This window comes from Talpa occidentalis, unplaced genomic scaffold, assembly GCF_014898055.3.
Source record: "Talpa occidentalis isolate TD23 unplaced genomic scaffold, MPIMG_talOcc4v2.1 talOcc4.2, whole genome shotgun sequence".
Lineage (NCBI taxonomy): Eukaryota > Metazoa > Chordata > Mammalia > Eulipotyphla > Talpidae > Talpa > Talpa occidentalis.
Genome location: NW_023602073.1, coordinates 68,789,732 through 68,813,078, shown reverse-complemented (window position 1 = coordinate 68,813,078; position 23,347 = coordinate 68,789,732). Strand labels below are relative to the sequence as shown.

Genomic DNA, 23,347 nt, shown 5'->3' with positions numbered 1-23,347 from the left:
ACAAAAATTTGGTTTATTGTTTATTAGGACTTATTCATGCTGTAAAAATCTCCATTTTGAAAATGACTTGATTCTTTTTTTTTAACTAAATACTTTGCAGCAACTTGTTTTCTCATTATTTTCTTGTTTCTACTAAACATGAGGCTCTGGAAAGGAAATTCAAGATAGTTGGTGATTTTTTTAATCCTCATTTACTTGTATATTTGATATTGAAAATAAAACAGAGATAGAAGTTAGGAAATTAATATGAGGAGAAATTGTGTTTAAGCACAAGAAACCTTAACTCTCCTTTAGCAATGCCACAATCTACCATACCTAGGAAGATTTCAGCGGTAAAAGACAATTGACAATATAAAAGTTTCCAATATCCTTGCAGTGTCTACCTCATCAAAAATCAAGGGCATCTGAATTAAAATTGTCTTGGACAGGTACTGTGCCCACCACATTATCTTACAGTCACAAAAAAGTATCTTAGCATCAAACAACCACATATATTGAACAGATATGACACTTCCCTGTCATTTCATAACATCATTGAGTAACGGTTTTTGCCTCCCAATTGTTTATGACATTAATGTTTCTATTCTCACTCTTTAAGAATTTATTCTTTGATTTTATCTTGGGGAGTTTAATTTCCTTTTCCACTGTAGAGATGTGGATTGGATAGAAGAAATTTTAAAAAGCTACAAAATGGTAAACATAAACTAAAGAACTCATTTTTTTCTCTTCTTTCTTTCTTTTCTTATTTTTATTTATTTATTTATTTTTGGCATTACTGCTCCTGGAAAGATAATGTGATAAGATGCTTTATAGCCATGAGATAGCACTGTGACCGGCAATTCCATTGATTCATCTTGGTACAATTTACCTACCAGATACTGACTGCTGGCATTTTTTCATGCTGCATCAAGAATCTAAAATACTGCAAGGACTTCCTAAGCTCTTTCCTTTAGAGTCACCCCTCCTTCCTATATCATGCTCCACTCTGCAGAGTGTGTGCACTAAAAGTTAATCATGCCATTCCCTTGCTTAAAACTCACCAGTGGATTCCTATTACAGAATAGTTAAATCCCACTCCATAATAAGGTTTTTATGTCCCTTTCTGAAAAGACTTCACCTATTTCTATAGACTCAAATTCGTTTTTTTGTTTGTTTCTAATATATATATATATATATATATATATATATATATATATTTCTCTTTATCTGAGGTCCTAATGTCCTCAGGCACTTTGATCTGTCTCTTAATGATGTAGTCTTTAAAGAATAATGTGTGATCAGTTATATATACTGCAAGGTGAATTCACTGAGTTAATTATTTATATTGTATATAAGACTTTGTCCTAGGCACGGGGTAATTATCAGTGACCAAGACAGGAAAAATACCAGCTCTCAACAAGCATGTATTTTAGTGAAGAAACAGAAAAGGAGTGACGGCATAATTAAATAACATCATTTTAGATAAAAATCATTAGGAATGGGCCTCCCTGGTGGTGCAAGGGGCTAAGTTTTCCACAGCCACTGTAGCACGAATTTTATCCCCAGCCAGGGAGCTGACCCACATGGAGCAACAGACCTCTCCTGTCTTGCCCGCTGCAACCCTCAGCAGTGTATTTCAGTCAATGTGCCTGTTCTGCACCCCACTCTGTCTATGGTGAATCAGCTCACTCTGTGCACCTCTGGCATGTACCCTGGTTCTTATATGCATAAATAAATAAATATTTTTAAAAAGAGGGCCTCCCTGGTTGCACAGGGGTTAAGCACAGCACTGTGAATCTATCTGCAGCCTCTGCATCATGAGTTAGATTCCCCAGCCAGCCAGGGAGATAACCAGATGGTGCAGCAAACCTCTCCTGTCTCTCCTGCTGCTCTCCTCAACAGTATACATCAGTCAGTCTGCCTGTTCTGTTCCCCACTCTGTCTCTGGTGAATCCTGTCACCCCCTGCACCTCTGGCCTGTACCCCAGCTCTTATATGCATAAATAAATATTTTTTTTAAAAAAAGAAATCATTAGTAAAAGAAGATAACATAACCATGTGATAGGGTGATTGCTGGGAAAGAGATGTCTAGTTTAGATTGTTTGATTCAGTATGTTTGAAGCTAAGAGCTCCATGAGGAAATTGTGCTGGCCATAGACTAAAGGAAAATATTCCAGGCAAGCACAAAGATAAGGAGGTGAAAATCAATTTGGTGTGTTCAAGGTATATGAAGAAATGCCAGAACTGCTGGAGCAGAGGTCCAGAGAGGAAGAGTGATAGGAGACAAGGTCTGTGGCCTTGTGACCAATCATGGGCCATGCAGAGTCTTGCAGGCTATTAGGAGTTTAGGTGCACATACGGTATGGCCTCATATGGAATTGTACATACAAGTAGACTCTGACTTCAATGTGGAGAACAAATTAGGAAAGAGCAGAGGTAGACTTGAGGATATGAATCAGCTCCCTTCATTAAAACTCTGAAAAAGGAGAACATTAAAAGTAATTGTTACCTTTGTGTCATATTTTTAAGATTTATCTTCATTGGAATATAAAAGTGATTTCTGTTCTCAAAGGAATTTCAGAATTTTTGTAGGCTATTTCATTTGGAGCGGAGGAATTTGAATCAACATGTATATTAAATGGGAGACATTTGGTTTTTGGAGGAGGAAAATACTGGACAAGGAGACCATAGGTGAAGTCAATTTTAATGATAAAGAGCATTTAGTGGAGATCATGAGCCAAAGTTGATCCCCTAAAATCATCCCCATAGGATTCTGGAAACTACTGGGTTTGAATTCAGAAAAACTGTGTTGATACTATGGGTTCATCACTTTGAAAACAATTTGCCTTCTCTGAGCCTCTGTATTTGCTCATCATTTAAACAAAACAATTCTACCAGGTGATTGCTAAAATTTTATTAATCTTTTAAAATAATCAATATCTGACTATTCACTCATAATATGATTTCTAACACATCTTTTCAAAGTAACTTTATGAATATGAAAATACCATCTATAAAAGTTACTTTGAAAAATAATAAAGCTGGAAACATTTTTCAGTATCATGTAATCATTAAGTTATATACTTATATCTGCTCATTTTATGGAGGGGAGAACTAGAAGGGGAAATTAATCATTTAAGGTTGCTTATGAAATTAGTGTGCCATGCATGCTGCAACCCAGGTCACATGACTCCAGTTTAATTGTTCTTTCCATTAATTCCACCTGACATTTTATATGTCCAGGAAAGTGTTACCCAGGGAATAATTACAGCAAATGTTACATTCATTTTCTCCTTTGTTTCTCCTACATAGAAGCGCCTATGATTGGTTAATTTGAGTATCTGACAAAATCTTCTACCACACTTACAAAACATAGTTGAATTTCCCTTACAAATGATTTATAAAAGTGTATTTATTGATAAGGACTATTCCGAGTAGGGTGATTGGTACAAAATGTGGACCATTCAGTAAATCTTTCAATTCATTCACCCTCAAAGACCTTGCTTATTTTGTTCTGGTGCATGGGTAGAACATAGCATTTAAATAAACAGAGAAAAATTCTTTTATTTGTTACAATACATTTATTTAAATATAATGGATGAAAACACATCTTTCATGAAGTAATTTTTGTATAAAATGAAAATTAGACAACTTCAAAAGCGGAGGTGGGGGTAGGAGGGAGGCAAGCTGCTAACCAAACACAATGAAGATCAACTATTTAAAAATCTATATTTTGTTTTCTTTAAAATTTTGACTTTGGGGCCTCCCCGGTGGCGCAGCACTTGACCGCTGGGTTGCAAATCTGCCCGCAGCCTCTGCAGCACCGCAGCCTCTGCAGCACCGGTTCCATCCCCGGCCGCCCGCTGGGCGAGGATCCCACATGGCACGCAGACCTCTCCTGCTGCCCGCTGCTCCCCTCAGCAGTGTACTTTGGTCCTTCTGCCTGTTCAGCTCCCTGCTCTGGCTCTGGTGAATTCTCTCACCCTCCCGCGCTTCTGACTGTACCCAGTGCTTGTATAAATAAATAAATAACTCTTTAAAAAAATTTTTTTTTTTACTTTGTCCAGACACATTTTCAGCACCCTCTTTGATCCACTATAATCTCCAAATGAGGTCTGAGGATGCATAAATCTTTGTTCCACTGCTGCTAAAGATCCCCAAGAAATCTTTTTGATGACAGAAATGAATAAAGACAGAACTACACATTCTTAAGTGAATAAATAAAGCTTAGAAAATACTTTCTTTTTCAAGTCACCAAAAGTTCAAGTCATTATCACAGACAGGACTGTAAGAAGTAGAAGCAAGTGTGAAGTTAAAAATTATGCAAAACTTACAACAAAATAAACAAGCCTAATTTAGGAGCAATCTGGGTTGAACTGAATGGAAATCATATCCCACAATCTCCCACCTCCTTCCTGGAAACTTTGCTATCTTTCCACTTGCAGCTCATGGAGAACCCCATGGGGTTTATTCAGGAGAGAGCTATGGAAACTACAAGTGGAATTTCAGTTTGTTTTTAATTAAAATCATATTGCACAATAACATTATATAAGTTTCAGGTGTGCTTCACTGAGAGTCAGCCTGTGAATATTCTCCATTAAGTTCCCCACTAAAAGTCAGTTTGATTTTTATAAGGAAAAAAAAATTCTGAAAATGACAAGGTTGCATAGAAGTGGAAAATTACCAAATTCTTTTTTGGAAATGTATCATTCAGTTAAAGTTGGTCAGATTGGGTTAAATAGGAAAACTGGTTTACTTTAACAAATAGGAGAAAAATGGAATGTGTAGTGATGAAATTTCTTTCCTGAAATCCTTGAAGGTTCTACTAACAATATTTGTACTCTGTAAATTTCCAAAACTTTTGGTGTTTGCAACACACTCTCATATATTAAGACTTCTTTGGTGTATGTTAAAATTACAAATACAAATAAGCACCTCAGATATAGGTCTCTGAACTAAACAAGTCTGCAAAAATGGTTAATTGCATGTCTATTACATCCCAGATCTGTGAAAACAGCCATGGTTATCACACTGTTGATTGGTCACCCTGCCACGTTACCTTCTTGAAAGAGCTGTTTTCTGCTCTGACTCTACTCTTACATCCACATGAGATAAACATAGTGCCTGACCTAACAAACATGCAATCTACGTGGGGCCTAAATTCATCTTCATGCCTGCATTGTGTCACCTGTTATCTTTAGTGTTTTACTCTGTCTTGCAGCCCGCTAGTCCAGCTGGCAACTACTGCCATTGAAGTAAATGACATTACTGTCAAAAAAGAAAATATCCAATGTGATTAAAATTTGGTGATGACTGCCAGGGGTTTCTTTCTGGTGTTAAAACATTGGTTGAGAATTACTGCATTGAATCTGTTTAGCCAGCTCAGTGTGCGCCTTAGGCCTGCTTTAAGGTGGAGTGATTTCCTTCTCTTATAAAATATCATACTCCTTCATCTTGTCTACTTCATTTTATCACTGAAATGTTATCAGTATCATCTGAGGATCTTCTTTGGTTCCTGGGGGGAAAAGATCAGTCTATGACCAAGGCAATTGTCTGGGGGGAACTTTGTAGTAAGAAAACTGTTGTTCATATCATATTTAGAAAAACACCCCAACACTATTAATTAAAGCAGTATTTTCTTCTATGTGTTGTGCAAATCACAGTTGTAGCCTTAGAGTATAAAGAATGAGTGTGTATGTTTGCAATGTTTGTGTTTGAATGTGTGTTGGTATAGGTATGTGTGTTAAACATAGAAAATATAGCATGTATTTTTAAAGCAAATAATTATTTTAACTTTTGAAGTGTTGCTAACTCATGCCATGCTTCACTTTTGGCTGAAACTGAATCACAAGTTTTCATCATGCACCAACGAGTTATAATAATTTTTTATAGAAAGAAATGGTGGAAATGAGAGTATGGATGAAATCAAATTAATATTTATGTACACTTTTTATGCATGTGGCAAGTCTTGCATAGCTTCATATTCTTTGCATCTTTTCTAATCCTGATCATCTTGCATGGTAGTCCACGTAGCTCCAAAAGGTTGACCATAACATCCTAATGTGCTCCTCCACCCACATGAGTTTCACAATTGCTAGAGCCTTTCTTTGCCTTCTTGTGCTCCTTCACTTAGAGTAAGAATCTGTTCTCTGGAATGTGCATCCCTCTGGTAACTTGAGTCTCCTTTTTCTGTTTTCAAGGATGGGAGGAACAGTTTTATTGGACACCAACTGGGCGGGGTAGTGGAAGTGCCAAACAGCAAGGACCAGCGGGTCAAGTCAGCCAGAGCCATTCAAATCACCTACTACCTCCAGACCTATGGCTCTGCCACCCAAGACCTCATAGGGGAGAAGTGGGAGAATGAGTTCTGTAAGCTTATGAAGAAGCTCCAGGAGGAGCATCAGGACTTCCAGCTTTACTCTTTAGCATCCTTTAGCCTCTGGAGAGACTTTCACAAGACCAGCATCCTGGCCAGGAGCAAGGTCCTGGTGAGCCTCGTGCTGATCCTGACCACCGCCACCCTCTCCAGCTCCATGAAGGACTGTTTGCGCAGCAAGCCCTTCCTGGGCCTCCTGGGGGTGCTCACAGTATGCATCTCCATTGTCACCGCAGCAGGGATCTTCTTCATCACTGATGGAAAGTACAACTCCACCCTGCTGGGAATCCCGTTCTTCGCCATGGGTAACTATCCATCCTTGTGGTAATTGGATTCTTACCGATTTGGGGCAAGGTAGTACATTTCTTGAATTCTCAGGTGGAAATTTGTTTTAAGTGTGTACTGGTGTGTCAGTGTGATTATGAAAGATTTGACTCAGGGGGATGTCTGTTTCACCTTGTTGGACATTTCAGGAAATGATGGGCTAAGTGGGAAGTCATTTTCCCACTTACGTCAGGGAATTCAATGCCATCAAAATTCTAATTGCACAATATTTTCCCCCAAAATTGTAGAACAAGGATTATGGAGTAGGGACTTACAAGGCCTTTTTGTGGTAAAGAGTGAATATCATGGGATGAAAAATCTGAGGACCAAAGAAATTCTTTATTCAGTTATGTTTATTAATTCAATGTTTTGGCAAAGAATATATTCCATTTCTCCACATCTATATAACCTATAATCTTCCTGCAGCCACTTCAAGATGTATCCTCTAATTTTTTTCATCTCTGGTGAAAATATCCAGTGAGCATCCATAGTCAAAATAATCCCTTCTTGCAAGTTTTCTCCAAAGCAAACTTTGCTTGTGCCTGTGTCAGTGCTGCTAGCTCTTCTCTCTGGCACCCAGACCCACATCTGCAGGCTGCAGCTCAGGCCCAAGGCACAGTCAGGCAACTGCTGGGCTTACTATAGCAATACTGGCCATATCTCCTTAGGCCAGATCCACAGAAATCAATTCTACCTTCCAGGAACTTATCTACCCTCTCCTCTATACATCCTCCTGTTCGTCTCAGAATTGAATTTTGCTGGCATCTCTTCTGTCATGCTTGGTCAGAATTGGTCTTTGGGGATCTTGAGGTATGCTGGTTTCACTCCATGTTTTGGGATTCTCTGGACTATCTGTATTTCTAAGTTTATTCTCCCTGGAGCCAAGCAGGGAACTTCCTCTGATGCTATCTTCCCCATCAGTCAAGTTGGAATAATTTTATTTGAACTCCATTTCTACCTCTGTCTCTTCATGTTGCCACAGCCTATTAATTTTTAATTAGAGTAATATGCATTATAATATTGAAAGTGTCAGATATGCATCATTAAAATCAACATGCATATGCATAACATTAAATTCATGCATGAACTCCAGTTCTATCATTCTCCAAATGATTGTCCCTTTATTCTGATTTACTCACCGCCCTACCTTTCCCTTGTGGCAACCACCACTGGTTACCTTAGTCCAAAAGTTTATTTTTAACTTTATTTAGGTTTTTGTTTGCTTTTTCTAATACAACTTATTAATAAAATCATACATTTGTCTCTGTTTAGCTTATAAGCATAACACTCTCTAGATCCATCCATGTTTTTGTTAATGTTAGGACTTCATTTTTTTAATAGCTGTATAGTATCCCTTATATATTTATATAATATCTTCTTTATCCATTCATTAGTCAGCTAGCACGTATTGTTTCCAGTTCTTAATTATTTGCAAATTATCCTGCAATAAACTTGGAATTCCTATTTCTCTTCATATTATATTCATATATATTCATATCCTTCACTTAAATACCTACCAAGAAGTAGAATAACTGGATTGTGTGGAATTTCCTTTTTCAGTTTTTTGAGAAATCTCCATACTGTTTTTCATAATGGCTACAATAATTTACATTCCCGCCAATAGTGTAAAGGGTTACCTTCCCTGTGCATCTTCTTCAACATTCATTATTTTTCATTGTTTGGATAATTGCCATTCTTACAAGATTGAGGTATATCTCATTGTTGTTTTGATTTATGTTCCTCTAATAATAAGAGATAATGAACATCTTTTCATGTGCCCATTGGCCATCTGGATATCTTCTTTGGAGAAATTTCTATTCATATACTCTACCTATTTTTAATTAGTTTTTTTATTGATGGCTTTGTTGAGTTCTTTGTATGTTTTGTATATTAACCCTTTGTTAGATGTATGTGTGCAAATACCCTTTCCCATTCAACAGAATGTCTTTTTATTTTGAAGCAAGTTTCTCTTGGATGAGTTTTTTTGTTTGATGTATGCACACTTTAGAGTCTTTCCCTAGACAAATCCCTACAACTGATGTCACAGAATGGGTCTCTATGTTTTCTTCTATATATTTTATGGTTTCAGGTCTTACATCCAAACCTTTAATCCATTTTGAATTAATTCTTGTATGTAGTGTTAAATTGTGGTCTAGTTTTATTCTTTTGCATGTGGCTGTCTGGTTTCCTAAACACAGTTTAGTCAAGAGACTTTCCTTTTTGCATTGTAAGCTCTTTGTTCCTTTGTAGTGAATCAATTGTCCATATGTATGTGGTTTTGTTTCCATGCTTTAAATATTGTTACATTAATCTGTTTCTGTTTTTGTTCCAGTACCAAACTGTTTTAATTACTACCAAATTGTAGGATAGTTTGAAGTTAGGGAGCTTAATACGTCAATTTTTGCTTTTTGTCTCAGGAATGCTTTTGCTATTTGGGTTCTTTTGTAGTTCCAAATAAATTCCATGATATTTTGTTCATTTCTGTTAAGAATGGCATTGAAATTTGGGTAGGAATTGCATTAAGTCTGTATGATGCTTGCGATCTTATTTGGTGACCGTAAGGAAGAGAAAGAAAGGGGGTGTGGCTTAAACAGACTGGGCAGTTGAGTTTTATGAGCTGGGATCGGGGAGGTAGTTTAGATCTAGATCATGTAGGGCACTGAGAACTTTGATGAAAAGTTATTTGAAGCATTTGAGACAGGTGAGTATGATCTGACTCATGTTTTAAGGCATCTTTGACTACACTATGGAAATTATTTTGCAATGGAGCAAGAATAGATACAGGGAAACTATGTAAGTGGTTATTGCAAAAACTTCATGGGATGTGATGGTGGCTTAAAATAGCATGGGAACAGTGACACTAGTGAAAAGAGATTATACTCAGGATACACACACACACACACACACACACACACATATATATATGTATATATATGTATATATGAAAATAGAATTGGCAGGATTTGTTGAAGGACTTGATCTGGTTTATAAGGAAGAGAGGTCAAGGATGTCCCCAGACCTGAGGGCTGAATAGCTAATGGAAAGCAGTTCCATTCTTTTATAAGAAGATCAAGGGAGGAATAAATTGTGGTGGAAAATATCAAGAGTTTAGTTTTACATCTGTTAGGCTAGAAATACCTATGTATTATACAAGTGGGAAAACATAGGGTTAGCTATAGAAGGAGGTATGTAAATCAGATTCAGACATAAAACCTGGAAGTTGCAGATGGAAATAAATAGGTTAGTTTAACATAGTTAACAACAAAAGGCATGGAAACTCTGATAAAGTAAACTGGAAAAATAAATATAGACGGAAAATAGAAGTCTGAGATCTGCGCAGGGGACCCTAGCTTAGAGACAAGGGAGATGAGATAATGTTTCAGAAAATGATCTAAGAAGAATCTAAGATAACCAGAGAAACAAAAGAGAATAGTGTCCTAGAAGCCAAGTAAAAATCAGTGTTTCACAAAAGAGCAAGAGCTCAGTTGTTCCAAAAGCTGTTAAAAAATTGTGTCCAATAAGAAGAATGTATCATTTGATTTAGCCACTTGACAGTTATTAGTGGTTTTAAAAAGATCTTCTTTGGGGGATCACTAAAGATGAATGGGTAATTTTAAAAGATTCAATAGAGAATGGAAGATCGGAAATGGAGATAACAAGTAAAGGTAATTATTCCATAGAATTTTCTCATTAAATAGAAATAAAAATGACTGTATGCTGATGGGAATGTGTAGTAGAGAAAAAAAAAAAAGCTTCATGTAAAGCAGAGAGAGAAGGAAATGGCAGACAATGTCACTGAATAGGGGAAATGGGACTGGATCCAGAGCACAACCGGCGTTATTGACTTTACATCAGAACATGGATGACTCATCTACAGTTAAGAAAAAGGAAGGCAAAATATATGGGCAGATTCAAATATATTGATACATATGGGTGTATTCGAATGTGAAAGTATTCTTCTGTGCCTTCAACTTTGTCAGGAAAGTATTAAGGATGTTATCAGCTGAAATCTATAGAAGGTGGTGATTTGAAGAAAATGAAGGACATTTGAAAGAATTAGTTTAGAAAATTTGAGAAAAAAGGGGCCTCCCCTGGTGCCCCAGTGGTTGAGCACTGGGCTGCGAAGCTGCCTGCAGCCTCTGCAGTGCCGGTTCGATCCCAGGCCGCTGGCGAGGGTCCCACATGGCACGAAGATCTCCCCTGCCACGCCCGCTGCTCCCCTCAGCAGTGTGTTTTGTCAGTCTCCCTGTTCTGTTCCCCACTCTGTCTCTGGTGGATTCTTTCACCATCCAGCGCTTCTGACTGTACCCAGTGCTTGTATAAATAAATAGATAAATCTTTAAAAAAAAAAGAAAATTTGAGAAAAACAAGGGAGAAAATTTAAGTAAACAACCAGGAAGCACAGGAGTTCATTTGAAGTTTATGTTCATGAATTTAAAATAGAAATAATACATCTGAGGAGGTGTCAACCTTTCCCCCTAAGTCACAAATAGTCTTATAAATCAGTGTTACCTCAATAAAAAGAGATCAATAATACCTGAAGTATTTATGAAAATAAATGGTAACCTCATGGAAAAATAAACCAGTCATCATGGCTGTTAAGTCAGTTCACTCTCCTGCCTCTCAGCCATAAAGAACTGGGTGGAAGAGGAGTTGAGTAGGCATTGAGATAGTTTGGGAAGAAAAATTCCCAAAACAAGGAGGGGGTTTATAGTATATACAAAAGAATGAATATAATGATAGATCATGAAAATTGTGCTAGTTAGGAGCAGATAACCCATATTACAATAACAAATAATACCTTAATACTTACACATTTCATAGGAGTGGATGTTTTTAAGGAAGACAAAGGAACAACATCTGTGGCCTCCCATAGGATATAAAACAATACCTATAATATCAAGGTTCAGTAGTACAGGAGGAGTGAGAGAAAAAAACAGTCTCCACTGGAAGGGGGCTGCTTAGAAAGCAGTGTGGTCAGGAAACAACCAGTTTTCATTAGTAAAAGGAGGTGATAGTGATAACTGGAGCAGAGGTTTTGGAAGTAGGGAATCTGAGTGGTGACAGACGAAATTCCAGAGGACAGGGGCCGGGTGGGACAGATCTACAGTGTCATATGGGGGTTGGATAAACTTGTATGGAACTGTGAGTAAAAAGCAAAGACCTGGGAATATTGGGTCTTTATGTTCTTTATGTTTGTTCTGTGAGGGAGGATGAATGACTTTGCAGTCATACCACTGATCCTTGCTATTAGGTTCAGCTCCCAAAATTACTAACTTCCACCTGAGTACAAAGGTTTCGCTTATGTTTCAAGACAAATGCATACAACTATAATATGAATTTATTGTGTGTGTGTATCTATGATAAGAATATAAACATATAATTCACTGGGGAGTGAAAGGGGAAAAGTGTGAATCTCTTGGCAAGGCTCAGGAGACTGGCAAGGCAGAGCCATCGTAGCCCCACCTAGAGAATTCCTAGCAACCATCCATCTAAGGAGAGGGATGAGCCATTTGTCAGAGTAAGTGTTCCCTGTAGTGTGACTCTCATCAAATCCTGGAGAAGGCTTCAGGACTATGTGCATGGCCTCTTGGAATACCCAGGTTTTATCTGTTCTTGCCTTTCACATTTGTTTATCTGTGTCTTCTTAAAAAGGTAAATTAACTTTTAAAATTTTAAATTAATAATTTAGGTAATTCTATCTCAATCGCTCCCATCTCTCAATCATTCAAGGTCATTACCATGTGAATATATGACATCTAGATCAGTATGTATCATTAGAGTATCAATATGATTTTGTGAATGATTTTGTGAAATTGTGAGTCAGATTACATCACCTCTCTATTCAAAACCCTCCAACAGCTTCCCATCTAAATCAAAGTAACAGATATTCAGTGTTCTCCAACAAATCTGCTATCTGCTATCTCTGTGACCCCCAGTCTAATACATTTGTCTCTCCTCTGTGACTTGTTTCCTTACCTCCTGCAAATCTTTTGTTTTAAGATTTATTTATTTATGCATACAAGAACTGGGGTACAGGCCAGAGGTGGGTGGGGTGGGGTGAGAGGATTCACCAGAGACAGAGCAGGGAACAGAACAGGCAGACTGACGAAATACACTGCTGAGGGAAGCAGCAGGCGAGACAGGAGAGGTCTGCTTCACCATGTGGGCTGCATCTTGGCCGGGATTGAACTTGTGCTGCAGAGGCTGCTGATAGCTTCACAGCACTGTGCTTACCCCCATCCACCACAAGGGAGGCCCACCTCCTTCAAGTCTTGATTTAAAGGCCAATTTCTTAGTCTGGGCTTTTCCACTATCCAAAATTGCAAGTGCCTTTCCCATATTTCCTATCTCCTACTGCGCTTCATTTTTTTTTTTCCATAGGGCTCATTATCTAACATATGTTTTATTTTATGTTTTGAATTGTTTGCTATCTCTCCTCTGCAATAGAGTATAAGCCCCCCCAAAGATGTAAATTTTCATTGTTCCCTTCACTGTTGTTTTCCACATACTTCAAACAGTACTTGTTCAGAGTAGGCACTCAAAAATATATATGGCCTTTTAGTGTTTCTCAAATGGATCAATTTAATGCATTATAGACTACAATTATGTTTCACTTGAGAAGGAAAGAAAATAAGAAGGAATAGAAAATGTCAGAAGGTGTTGCACATAACAAAGGATTATTGTCATACTTTTATTTGTTTCATATATATGTTTATAATAGATGATGACATAAAATGTATTTTATAATGTGGACCACAGTCTAAAATTTTAGAAATTTTTTGCACTAAAGAAGCTTCTTTAGACTAATGTCTTAAGCAAATCATGGTGTTAAGTGGGGAGCTATTGATGGGGAAGTACTTGGGAAAACACAAATTGTAGGTCGCTGCTCCTCTTGATTCTGCTAGAGGCAGTCTCTGAATTTAGGAAGCAGAAGGGTTTCCAGGGACATGAGATGCTACCTTTTGGGCATTCTGTTTCCCTGCACAAAAATTAGCATAGTATTTAGCGCATAATGGGCCCTCTAAAATGTGGTGGTTGGCTAAACATGACGGTTAGCTTTTATGGTATTCAAAATATTTCTCATTAAGCTGATTTTGCCACAGAGCCTTTTTAACTTGGGGTCACTGAACCCATCAAAAATCTTCCCAAAATAACCTCATTTCTGCAAGACAAGAATATTCTAAGCCATCTTAATTATTGTCTTGGTATTTTTGGTGCAAATGGGTTATTTCTTTTGGAAACGTTGGCCAATGATGTGAAAACATCCTTATGTTTACAGATGTGAGTCAGAACTCTTGAAGTCCAGTCCAATCCCTGTCTCTTATCTGTTAGTTAAATGGTCCTCCCTCGCTCTCTCATGTTTTTTCTTTCACAAGATAAGGAAGTTGGACCAATTGTTCTTTAACATTACTATCACCTTTACCCTTTAATTAATGAATCACTTATTTGATACTTAGATTATATGTCATTTTATCTAGATTTGGGGATCACTGGGGACTGGAACTGGTTCTACTTGCCATGTATCCAGTGTCTAGTGTTAAGTGCCTATCATAGGCATTTTGTGAACGTTGAATCATTGATGGTTTTTGTAAATATTAGAATTTTTAGGGTAACTAAATCATAACTTTTGATTGTTTTTATTTTACATTTCTTAATGTCCCTGTTTAATGCTATTCTTTAGTTTTGATTTTCTTCTATTGATCTCTGTTATTTTGCAGTTTTGAAATAGAGCTCCTGGGGCAGAGGTTTTTAATAGTTTAGACTTATTCTCACTAACTAGCTTTTGGGAAACTTTTGAAGAAGATGGAAAGGGAACAAATCATTACATAACAAGAAATTGACTTCAATGTCAAACATTGGAGGTGGCATTGAATAATATGTACTTTTTAATTATACAAAACTGTCCAACATTAGTAATAAATATTAATTCCTTATGATTATGCATTTTCTTTGGGATTTACCTCCATTTATTGTATTTTATACTACTATTGTATTAACTCCAGTTACCACTGGAGTTCAGCAAAAAAGGAATAGCACTATAATATAACACAGTTTGACTTAGGGCAAGAGCATATGGACCCATTTTGGTGATCTTGTTTATCTCAAGATAACTGATATACTAATTTAGACTTTCAAAATGCAAAGATTTGTAATAAATCTTATGTGGCCTTTCATTTTCTGCCCTTTTTATTTTTTTTACCTCAAATCAGAAAGTGACTCAGGCTTTATTATTTAAGTAGACAGGAACTGAGGGAGGCATCAATATTTTCTAGCATATGGTAAAATTATTATGTAAGTTACCTTTACTTCTCTCCCGTGGACAACATGTCTATCACAAGCAACCTTAACTATCCTTATTAGCTGAAGCGGACTTGATTGTCACATCAAAATGTTCCAAGAGAAAATATTCCTGATGCAATAGAGTTGTAATCACCAACCAGAACGGGATTTCAGAAATGCTGCATCAAAGTAAAGACTGTAATTCAAAGTTTCAAAACTTGAAGAGTGGAGCACTTTAACATTTATATTATTGCTTTTCTGAGGAAAAATAAAGTCCCATTCAAAAGAAAATCATTTTAAAACTGAAGACATCTGTTAGGTACAACTGTTTTCATACTACTATTTTTATATCCTCCTATCTGACCAAAAAAAAAAGAAAATTATCAGAGAAAAATGAGACAAATCCTAGACTGATATGTGGATCCTGAAATAGGACTCTACAGCCATCCAAGACAGTGCCCAATAGAAGACAGGTCATGGTCTGTGGGTTTTCACCCTTGAGCACAACTGCAAAACTGCTTAGGCTCAGGGAACAGCAATGGGATTTTTTTTTTAAACCAACAGAGGAAACTAAGAGTTTCAGGGCCACAGGTGACCAGCTATCTTACCCTAGGTGGTGTCCACATTGTTCAGACGTCCCAAACAAAATGCTGGTTATCCAAGATGGTGCTGTCCTGCCTACAGGGACCTGGAACTCACAGTGTGCCCACAAGCAGTGGGCCAGGATCCAACTCATTTGCAGTTGGGGCCACTGAGATGATACTGCAGCAGCCCATAGCAACAGTCGGGATGGACAGCAACAGATGCTGAACCAAACAACAACAGAGGCAGCAACACCAAGAAGTGGTGCTAGATAATCTTAGTTGTTGGCTCAACAAATAGCTGCTTAAGACACCAGCCCTGGGGCCTTTTGTGCTCTTTTCAGGTGATGGTAGAGGCAGGACTGGAAGCAGATGCAGCCTCTGGGCCATTGTGAAGATCCTCGCTTCTCTTCAGGGGTCAGCTGCTGGATGTTTCTATTTTCTTCTGAGGCCAGAAACAGAGGATGGTAGGATTCTGGATGTTGGGAGTCCCAAGCTGGTGCCTGCCCTGCCTTATAACCTTTCAGGACCTCCTACCCTAGTTGATAACTACCTGACTGAGCCATTTTCAATTTTAAGTGACCGTTTGGACCATTTTAGGACCAACTGGCCCATCTGGTGCCAAATAATTAACTAATGAGCTGATGAACACCATTGGTTCATTTAGCTCACATTTCATTGACCCATTCTGTGATCCAGGTGCCAAATATAAAAAGGCCGGTGCCATCAAGCCCCCCAGCGCCATCAAGCAGCACCAGCACCAGGCCTCTATTAAGCCTTCCTATGGCCTTCTGTTGCAGGGCAGCCTGGATGCTGCCCAGAGGCTGTGCTCTGGGCAATCAGCAGAAATTCCCCCTAGGGCTCTTCACTGAACACCTGGCTGGGCCCAGAGGGAGGGACTGCTCACAGGCAGCAACTTCTGGCGCAGTAAGGAAAACCAGCCACGTATTTTCAAGGGCTCCTACAACCTAAGTGGCATTGGGAAATGCCAGTCTTGACCTGCAGTTCGTACTGTGGGGTCTGGTTTCCATCCTAGTTAGTCACTGGTTTCCCAGAATGGGAGAATCCCTGTGCCTTGGTTATGAACTGCCTTCCTGGAACACTTCATGTAAGTATATATCAAATACCTATGTATCATAACTGTTGGTTTCTTTTGTAATGATTGAGCAATGCTTTCATCCAGACCAAGGCAAGATTCTAATATCCTGCTTTCATCCAGACCAAGGCAAGATTCTAATAGCCCTGCCTTGTGTTATAACTATCACTATGAACCGTTAGCGCACTTATATATCTGAATTTGATTTTAATATAAAGAAGATGCTGCTGTTTTTCTTACCATTTTCCTGCATTGATTTGGCCTAAATGGGAAAGTTTACTGACTAGTAATATTTCCAATGATTGAATGATTGTTTCCATTTTAACTAGACATCCCAAAATATTTAATAATATAAATTAATAAAGTATTAGTTAAAAATATTTACTAATAGCATTTGAGATGACATAATAAAAAGCATAAATAGAGTGTAGCTATGAAAACACTCAAGGATACAAACCATGGAGATGAGATAATTTTATCAGAAAGGACTGAGTATAAGATTAGGTTATGCTACATGTTAGTGAAAAAAAAAAGCTAACAGGTTAAATGGTTTACTGTATTGAATGAAAACCAAATGAGATCACAAAAGAAAAGAGACTGAAAGAATGCTGAATGGCTCTTAGTTTGTGTATTTGGGGGTGTTTGTGTATGTGTATATGTGTGTGATGTTGTGATAACCATAATGAGATTTTAATACAAAATAATGAACTGATGGGCTCACTCTATAGTTATGTTACCTTCCATTTCTTTTCACCTGTAATGATCAGAGCCAGCACAAATTTATGTACTTTATTTTGACACATTTTGCAAATAATAAGTGCTCCACAATAGTTTCTTGAATGAATGATTTGTAACTTCATTAGTTCACAGCAAAGATTATGGTTGTTTAGAAACCAATATAAAACTATAAAGTCTTAGTGCCGTCACCCCTTTGGCCTTAATTTGATCCCCAACCAGGGAGCTAACCCACATATGGTGCAGCAGACCTCTCCTGTCTCGCCTGTTGCTCCCCTCAGCAGTGTATTTCAGCTGCTCCCTACTCTGTCTCTGGTGAATCCTCTCACACCTTCACCCTTCCCTGCCCCCACACCTCAGGCATATATCCCAGATCTTCTATACACATACACACACACACACACACACAAAAAAAAAAAACTGTATGAAATTATATGTATTCTTTCAAAAGTTTTAGAACAATGGTTTTTAAACAAAACCATTGAAAATGATTGTGTAATAAGGGGATTTTGGATTTCAAAAACTTACCTCTCCCAGAGGTAACTTACAACAGTTGTTTCTATTAATTAGAGAATGAATGAAAGAAAGAATAAATAAAGTCCCTAGAACTATTCTCAACACAGACGTGGAGCCATGATCAGAGCTGTGTTTCTTGATATTTTCTCCTAAGTTCTTTATCCCTGCTAGTTGTTCTCAAACTGAGCCCTGTCTTGGGCTGTGCCGGGAAAGTCTACAGTCAACAGGACTTCTGGCTTCTGATGGTGTACTTTACTCTGATTTTTTTTATGTGATAAATTTCATAACTATTAAGTATGAAGTAAAGTTCGTATGAACTTGTAAAAATGCTTGAAAACTGCCAGCCCTTTACTGTGCTATAGAGTCTCCTTTTTAATATAATAAAGGTGAAAACTAAACAAGATGAACTAAGTTTTTCTCAGAGCCTGATAGTTGTGCTTTAATCAATTCTTTTATACTTACTATAATAATTTTATTGAAGTGTTTCTCTGGAGGTGTCATTTCTACTTGAGATTTTAACTTTCTCTCCTGTACACAAGTTCACAGATTTTTATACAATGCAGAAAAATTCAAAGGGATGAAGACGAAGAGTGTGTGTTGTCATGGGAAACTGAGTGAGACTTTCAACAGACTCCAAAGGTAGATTACATGTAATTTCACTGTATTCCAGGGTTAGAATATCTGTTTCATAGGCCAAAAAATTGTACTGTAAAGGCTCAGTGGCAAAACCAGATTCTCAATTAAAGAATCCCATTAGCTCAGTTGATAAGAGATAATATAATGATCAGAATTAGTGTTCTAGATATCTCTCCAAAAAATGTTTTGCACATTTTCTCTTAAGGGGGCTCTTTTTCTGAAGATATTTAAATAGACCAATTTGTGATGAGCATAGATTAAAATATAGTGATGAATTTCCTTGTTCTCTTCAAGAACTGCAGCCAAAATGGCCACCACTACCTCTAGATTCAGGGTCAATCCTTATGGCAATGTATGTGTACACAGTACTGATGCTTAGATTCCTGATCCTACCATTCTACCTCATCCACCTCCTTTTGTGTATAACCTTTTCTCTAAGGTGAGACACTACCACTGATTATATTAATAAATGAGCTAAGTAAATAGTATTTCTGTTAGAATGAGTTATGGTTCTTTCTCCTTTGATAAGCTATCAATTAAAATAGTCTAATCCTCAGAGAGTGACCATCTTTTAATGATTTCCAAGTGTTTGCCATTCATTCCTTCTGTTCTCACTGTGAACTTTCTGTGATATTTTTCTTTTTTATTTTGTTATTTAGTCCAGTCTATTTATCCCTTTGTCCACTTTGCTAATTCTTTTTAATCTTATCCTCAAAGATGAAAAACCTAAAGCAGTAGCATGCTGCCTGGGAGTTCTTACATTCCCTCACCCTACCTGGACACCACTGCCAACATGCCAACTGGTTACTCTGCTCAGCACTGTTGTCTCTGTTGCAATCAGGCCAAGGGAGAGAAGGTTATCAAAGAATGTCCATCAATGTAGTCTCTGTGTACCTCCAATTCCAATCTGCTTTGCATGCTTTGCCCTGGCCAAAACCAAACTGACAGATGTTCAAATGCGCTAGGCTGTTTCTTGTTTCGTGATGTTCCTTTTTCGAGAAATTCCTTTCTGTCCCTCCCTTGCTGATTCTCAAAGATAAATGTCTCTTGCTCTTTGGTGATATTTATAGCGATTTCTAAACCTAAGAAGGATTACTTTTTTGACTTTTCTGTACCTTTTCGTTACTATTATACTTATACAATAATTTTTCTGTGCTATTTTTGTATCCTTAGCATCTAGTAGTGGACTTAGCACAATTAGAGATACTGTAAATTTATATTTTGCACTGAGCATAGCTGGCCTTGCCTTGGATTGCTGCCATAGCGTTTGTGCTGGCTACTCTCTATTTGCATGGCTCATCGTTTCCAGCAGATTTCCTTTTCAGTCTTCTCTGTCCTGATCTTTGCTCCGGAAGACTGATTCCTGTTGACTGCATTGCTCAGATTCCCTTGGAAATCTACAAGAGCCACTAAGGTATCACCAGAAGATAGTAGGGCATCACCAGAAGATAGTAAGGTATCACCAGAAGATAGAAGAAGAAAAAGTTAAGGTCCTTTTCCCCTGCTCTTTCCCTGCTTCTTTGGCACTATTTCTCTACCAACAATTTCAGTCTGTCAGGCAGTCCACCATATCTACACCTCTTACTAGACCCTGATAGTATTATCTTTTATTGCTTTAGATTTAAAAGTAACAGTTTCCTGCTACTGGTATTCTCTGGGTCCCTCTATAGTCCTTGGTGTTTTATTTTTATTTTTATTTTCGTTAACTCTGTCCATCTTTATTAATAGCCTCTCAATTAAGATCTTTTATTTTATACCAGTGACAACAAGCCTGTCAATCTCCTGCTAGATATGATATAGCACTCCAGTATCCTGCTGGATCTGAAGTCCTGTTGTGAAGTCCTTAATTCACTGCCTGACTCATGCCAACCAATCTTCTACAAGAGCATCGGATGCTCTACTGACCCGACTTCTGGGTATCAGTAGACCTGGGAACAGTCTGCATTGCACACCTACCTTTGTTTATCAACCAAGACATCTGCTGCTGTCCTCTCTCTGCCATTCTGGACATCTTCAGTTCATGGTGTACTCTGAACATTCTGGATTATATTTTTTAGGGGCTGATCTTGTGTCAAGATTCATTTCTCCTACCTTTACAATGTCTGTGGTTTGAGTTCTCCAATAAGTTGAAATCTCCAGTGTATGCAAACTTCCTATGCAGACTTTTTTATTTTTTTATCTTTTGTGCCTTTTGTGATATGTCTACTATGTGAAAGATCCTGCAGAAAAACTTTCAAACATGTATGTTGTTAACCTTTGGTGAAACGTGCAGCTGGCATTAATAAAGGCTTTGCCCTCTATAAAACCAGAATGGGAAAATTATCTCATTGGAGAATTCCGTATCTCCATAATCATTTTTAGGTCACAGTGGCTATTTTCTTCCTTGTACCTAGTTTAAGCTAATAGAAAATTGTTGCCTTGCAGTGAGACTTTCCAAATATACATTTAAAGAGGCTGTCCTTGTTTTGTGTCATAGTGTCTGTGCTTTGCAGCTGAAAATAGTATTGGCACTCATTTCTGGCACATTACCCCTTAAACTTCTATCTAATTTGCTGTCCATGCTCACCCTGAAGTCTTTTTCAGCATTGCTGCTTTCCAAATATCTTTCTCACTGAGCATCTATGTCTCATTTTCTACAAAGCTATTCATTTTCCATTTTCAAGAATGACACCCCATCCTTCTACCAAACTCTCTCTAGAAATACTGTTTTCTATTCCTGGATGGTAGGTTTTGTTAATTCACTTTCCCCTTATTATAAAAATAATGCATATTATAGAAAAATTTTGAAAGAAAAACGTATGAAACCATCACCCAGAGATAACTGTTGATAAGATTTCATTTAGATTCTTTTGACTGTAGTTAAATATCTAGGTAGATCAGCTAAAACATGATGACTCTGTATATATGTTAATATGCAGCCTTCTCTTTCTTTTAATAGCACAAGAATTTCCACATAACAAAAATGTCTAAGGCTTATATCTATGGTATTTTTACCGGTGATTATGTGTTAACACATGTATAAATAATGCTCAGGTTAAGAACTAGAACATCATCAGCATTCCAAAAGTTTCTTGAGTGTCTTGTTCTAATCATACCTCTCTCCCTTGTGATAACCATATCCTGACTTTTAAGGTAAATAGCTCTTAGCTTTTCCTTTATAGTTTCACCATCTATGATTTAGTGTGCTTATAAACATATCTTATTATATATTTTTTGGTGAACTAAATACTTGATCATTATAAATTTTCCATCTCTATAAATAGATTCTGTTTTAAAGTGTATAGTTTTACTTTAAAGTCTATATATGCAATGAGTATAGTCTTTCAACCTTTTTATAATCATTCTGTTATCAGAGGTTTGTGGCTATTGTGGCTCTGCTGCTGTCTGCTGTGTTATCAGCCATAAGTCCTTCACCTTCTTTCCTTGTGTGCTGAATTTGAGTGTGTAGTAGTCGTTATCCTTGGAAAATTGCTTATGGATGTTTTCAGATTCCTGTGATGGTTTTCTCTCTTTCAAAGGGATTCTATGTTTTATCTGTCTGGCACCTGGGGGAATACTAATAGGAAACCTTCTCAAATGTAGTTCACAGCTTGAGATTTCCAGCTCCACCTAAACTATGGAGCTCCAAATATAAATGTGCACAGAGTCATTTTAAACATAACTTCTGAAATGCTTTTCCATTTCATTTTTCTTCTCCCACTCTGCTCATCACAGATAGATCCACCCCAAAAATGCTCTGTTATTGGGAGTAAGGAGTGGGGATTAATTCTAGAGTGTAATTGCTCTGAATCTGTAGTTTTTAGATGTACTTGGGGTGGAAAAACTGCTTCAGTAATATCTGTCACTTGTACAGTGCATGGAATTAAATTTCTGTCCCTCTCCATTCTTTGAGTCTATTGACCTGAAACTTAAGTATTCAATATTGTTCTAAAAAATGATGGAAATTTGCAATTGCAGTTAAATTCTATTTACTACTCTAAGTTCAGGCTTTCCCCAAGTTTGGCCTTAAAGTTCTCCATACTATCCGTAGCTCTAGTAATTTTCAGATGATAATCATGTATTTGAATTTTTATTTTTTTATCCAGAATTTTTCTTGTTTTCAGCTGAAGACTAGGTCCAAATAACACAATCCAAAACAATAGTAGCATCACTTTTAAGCTGGATATTATTCTGGGCTGTATCTTGAAACCACCATCCTTTTGGTATTTTGTTGATACATATTTGATATATTCTTAATATTGACATTAACTGCCTCCTAACCCAAATTTTCCCTTCACGTGATTTCATATTGATTATTTATGATCTTCAATTTCTGATCTGATAGGAAATATTTAAATATAAAATTTTTCTAGCCTGCTTTTACTGCAGATCAATTATTACTTATATATTGAAAACACTGCCATCTCTTTCCCAAAAGAAAGGGTTTGCACTTTAATTTGAAAGGAGAAGAAATGTGACTCACAGTACAAACCACAGTAGAATGATTCTATCCAGAGTATGACACTACCCTATTTCTAATGTGAGGTGTGATATTAAGCAAGTGCTTCCCCCTAAGTGACTGGCCTTAATATCCGTGTTCAGAATGTTGAAAGAATACCAATCACTATATTACTAGACTGCGTTATTGTTAATTCTGCCCTACAACCCGTTCTGTGCTGAACAAAAACAGAAATAATGTTCATAGTGGGCCTCCCCGGTGGCGCAGCGGTTGAGCGCTGGGTTGCGAAGCTGCCCGCAGCTTCTGCAGCGCCGGTTCGATCCCCGGCTGCAACCCGACCACCAGCGAGGGTCCCACATGGCGCGCAGACCTCTCCTGCCGCC

General features: G+C 37.5%; 1 protein-coding gene across 1 annotated transcript in view; it reads left to right on the top strand.

Annotated features, from left to right (window-relative positions):
- LOC119251429 (patched domain-containing protein 4-like) overlaps window positions 1-16,415 on the top strand; it is a 72,733-nt gene extending 56,318 nt beyond the window's left edge. Inside the window, exons 3-5 of the mRNA XM_037518721.1 lie at window positions 6,180-6,660; window positions 15,888-16,127; window positions 16,243-16,415. Of these exons, the coding sequence (XP_037374618.1) occupies window positions 6,180-6,660; window positions 15,888-16,127; window positions 16,243-16,415 (894 nt within the window). The remainder of the gene's footprint in view (window positions 1-6,179; window positions 6,661-15,887; window positions 16,128-16,242) is intronic.
- Window positions 16,416-23,347: the final 6,932 nt, after the last annotated feature.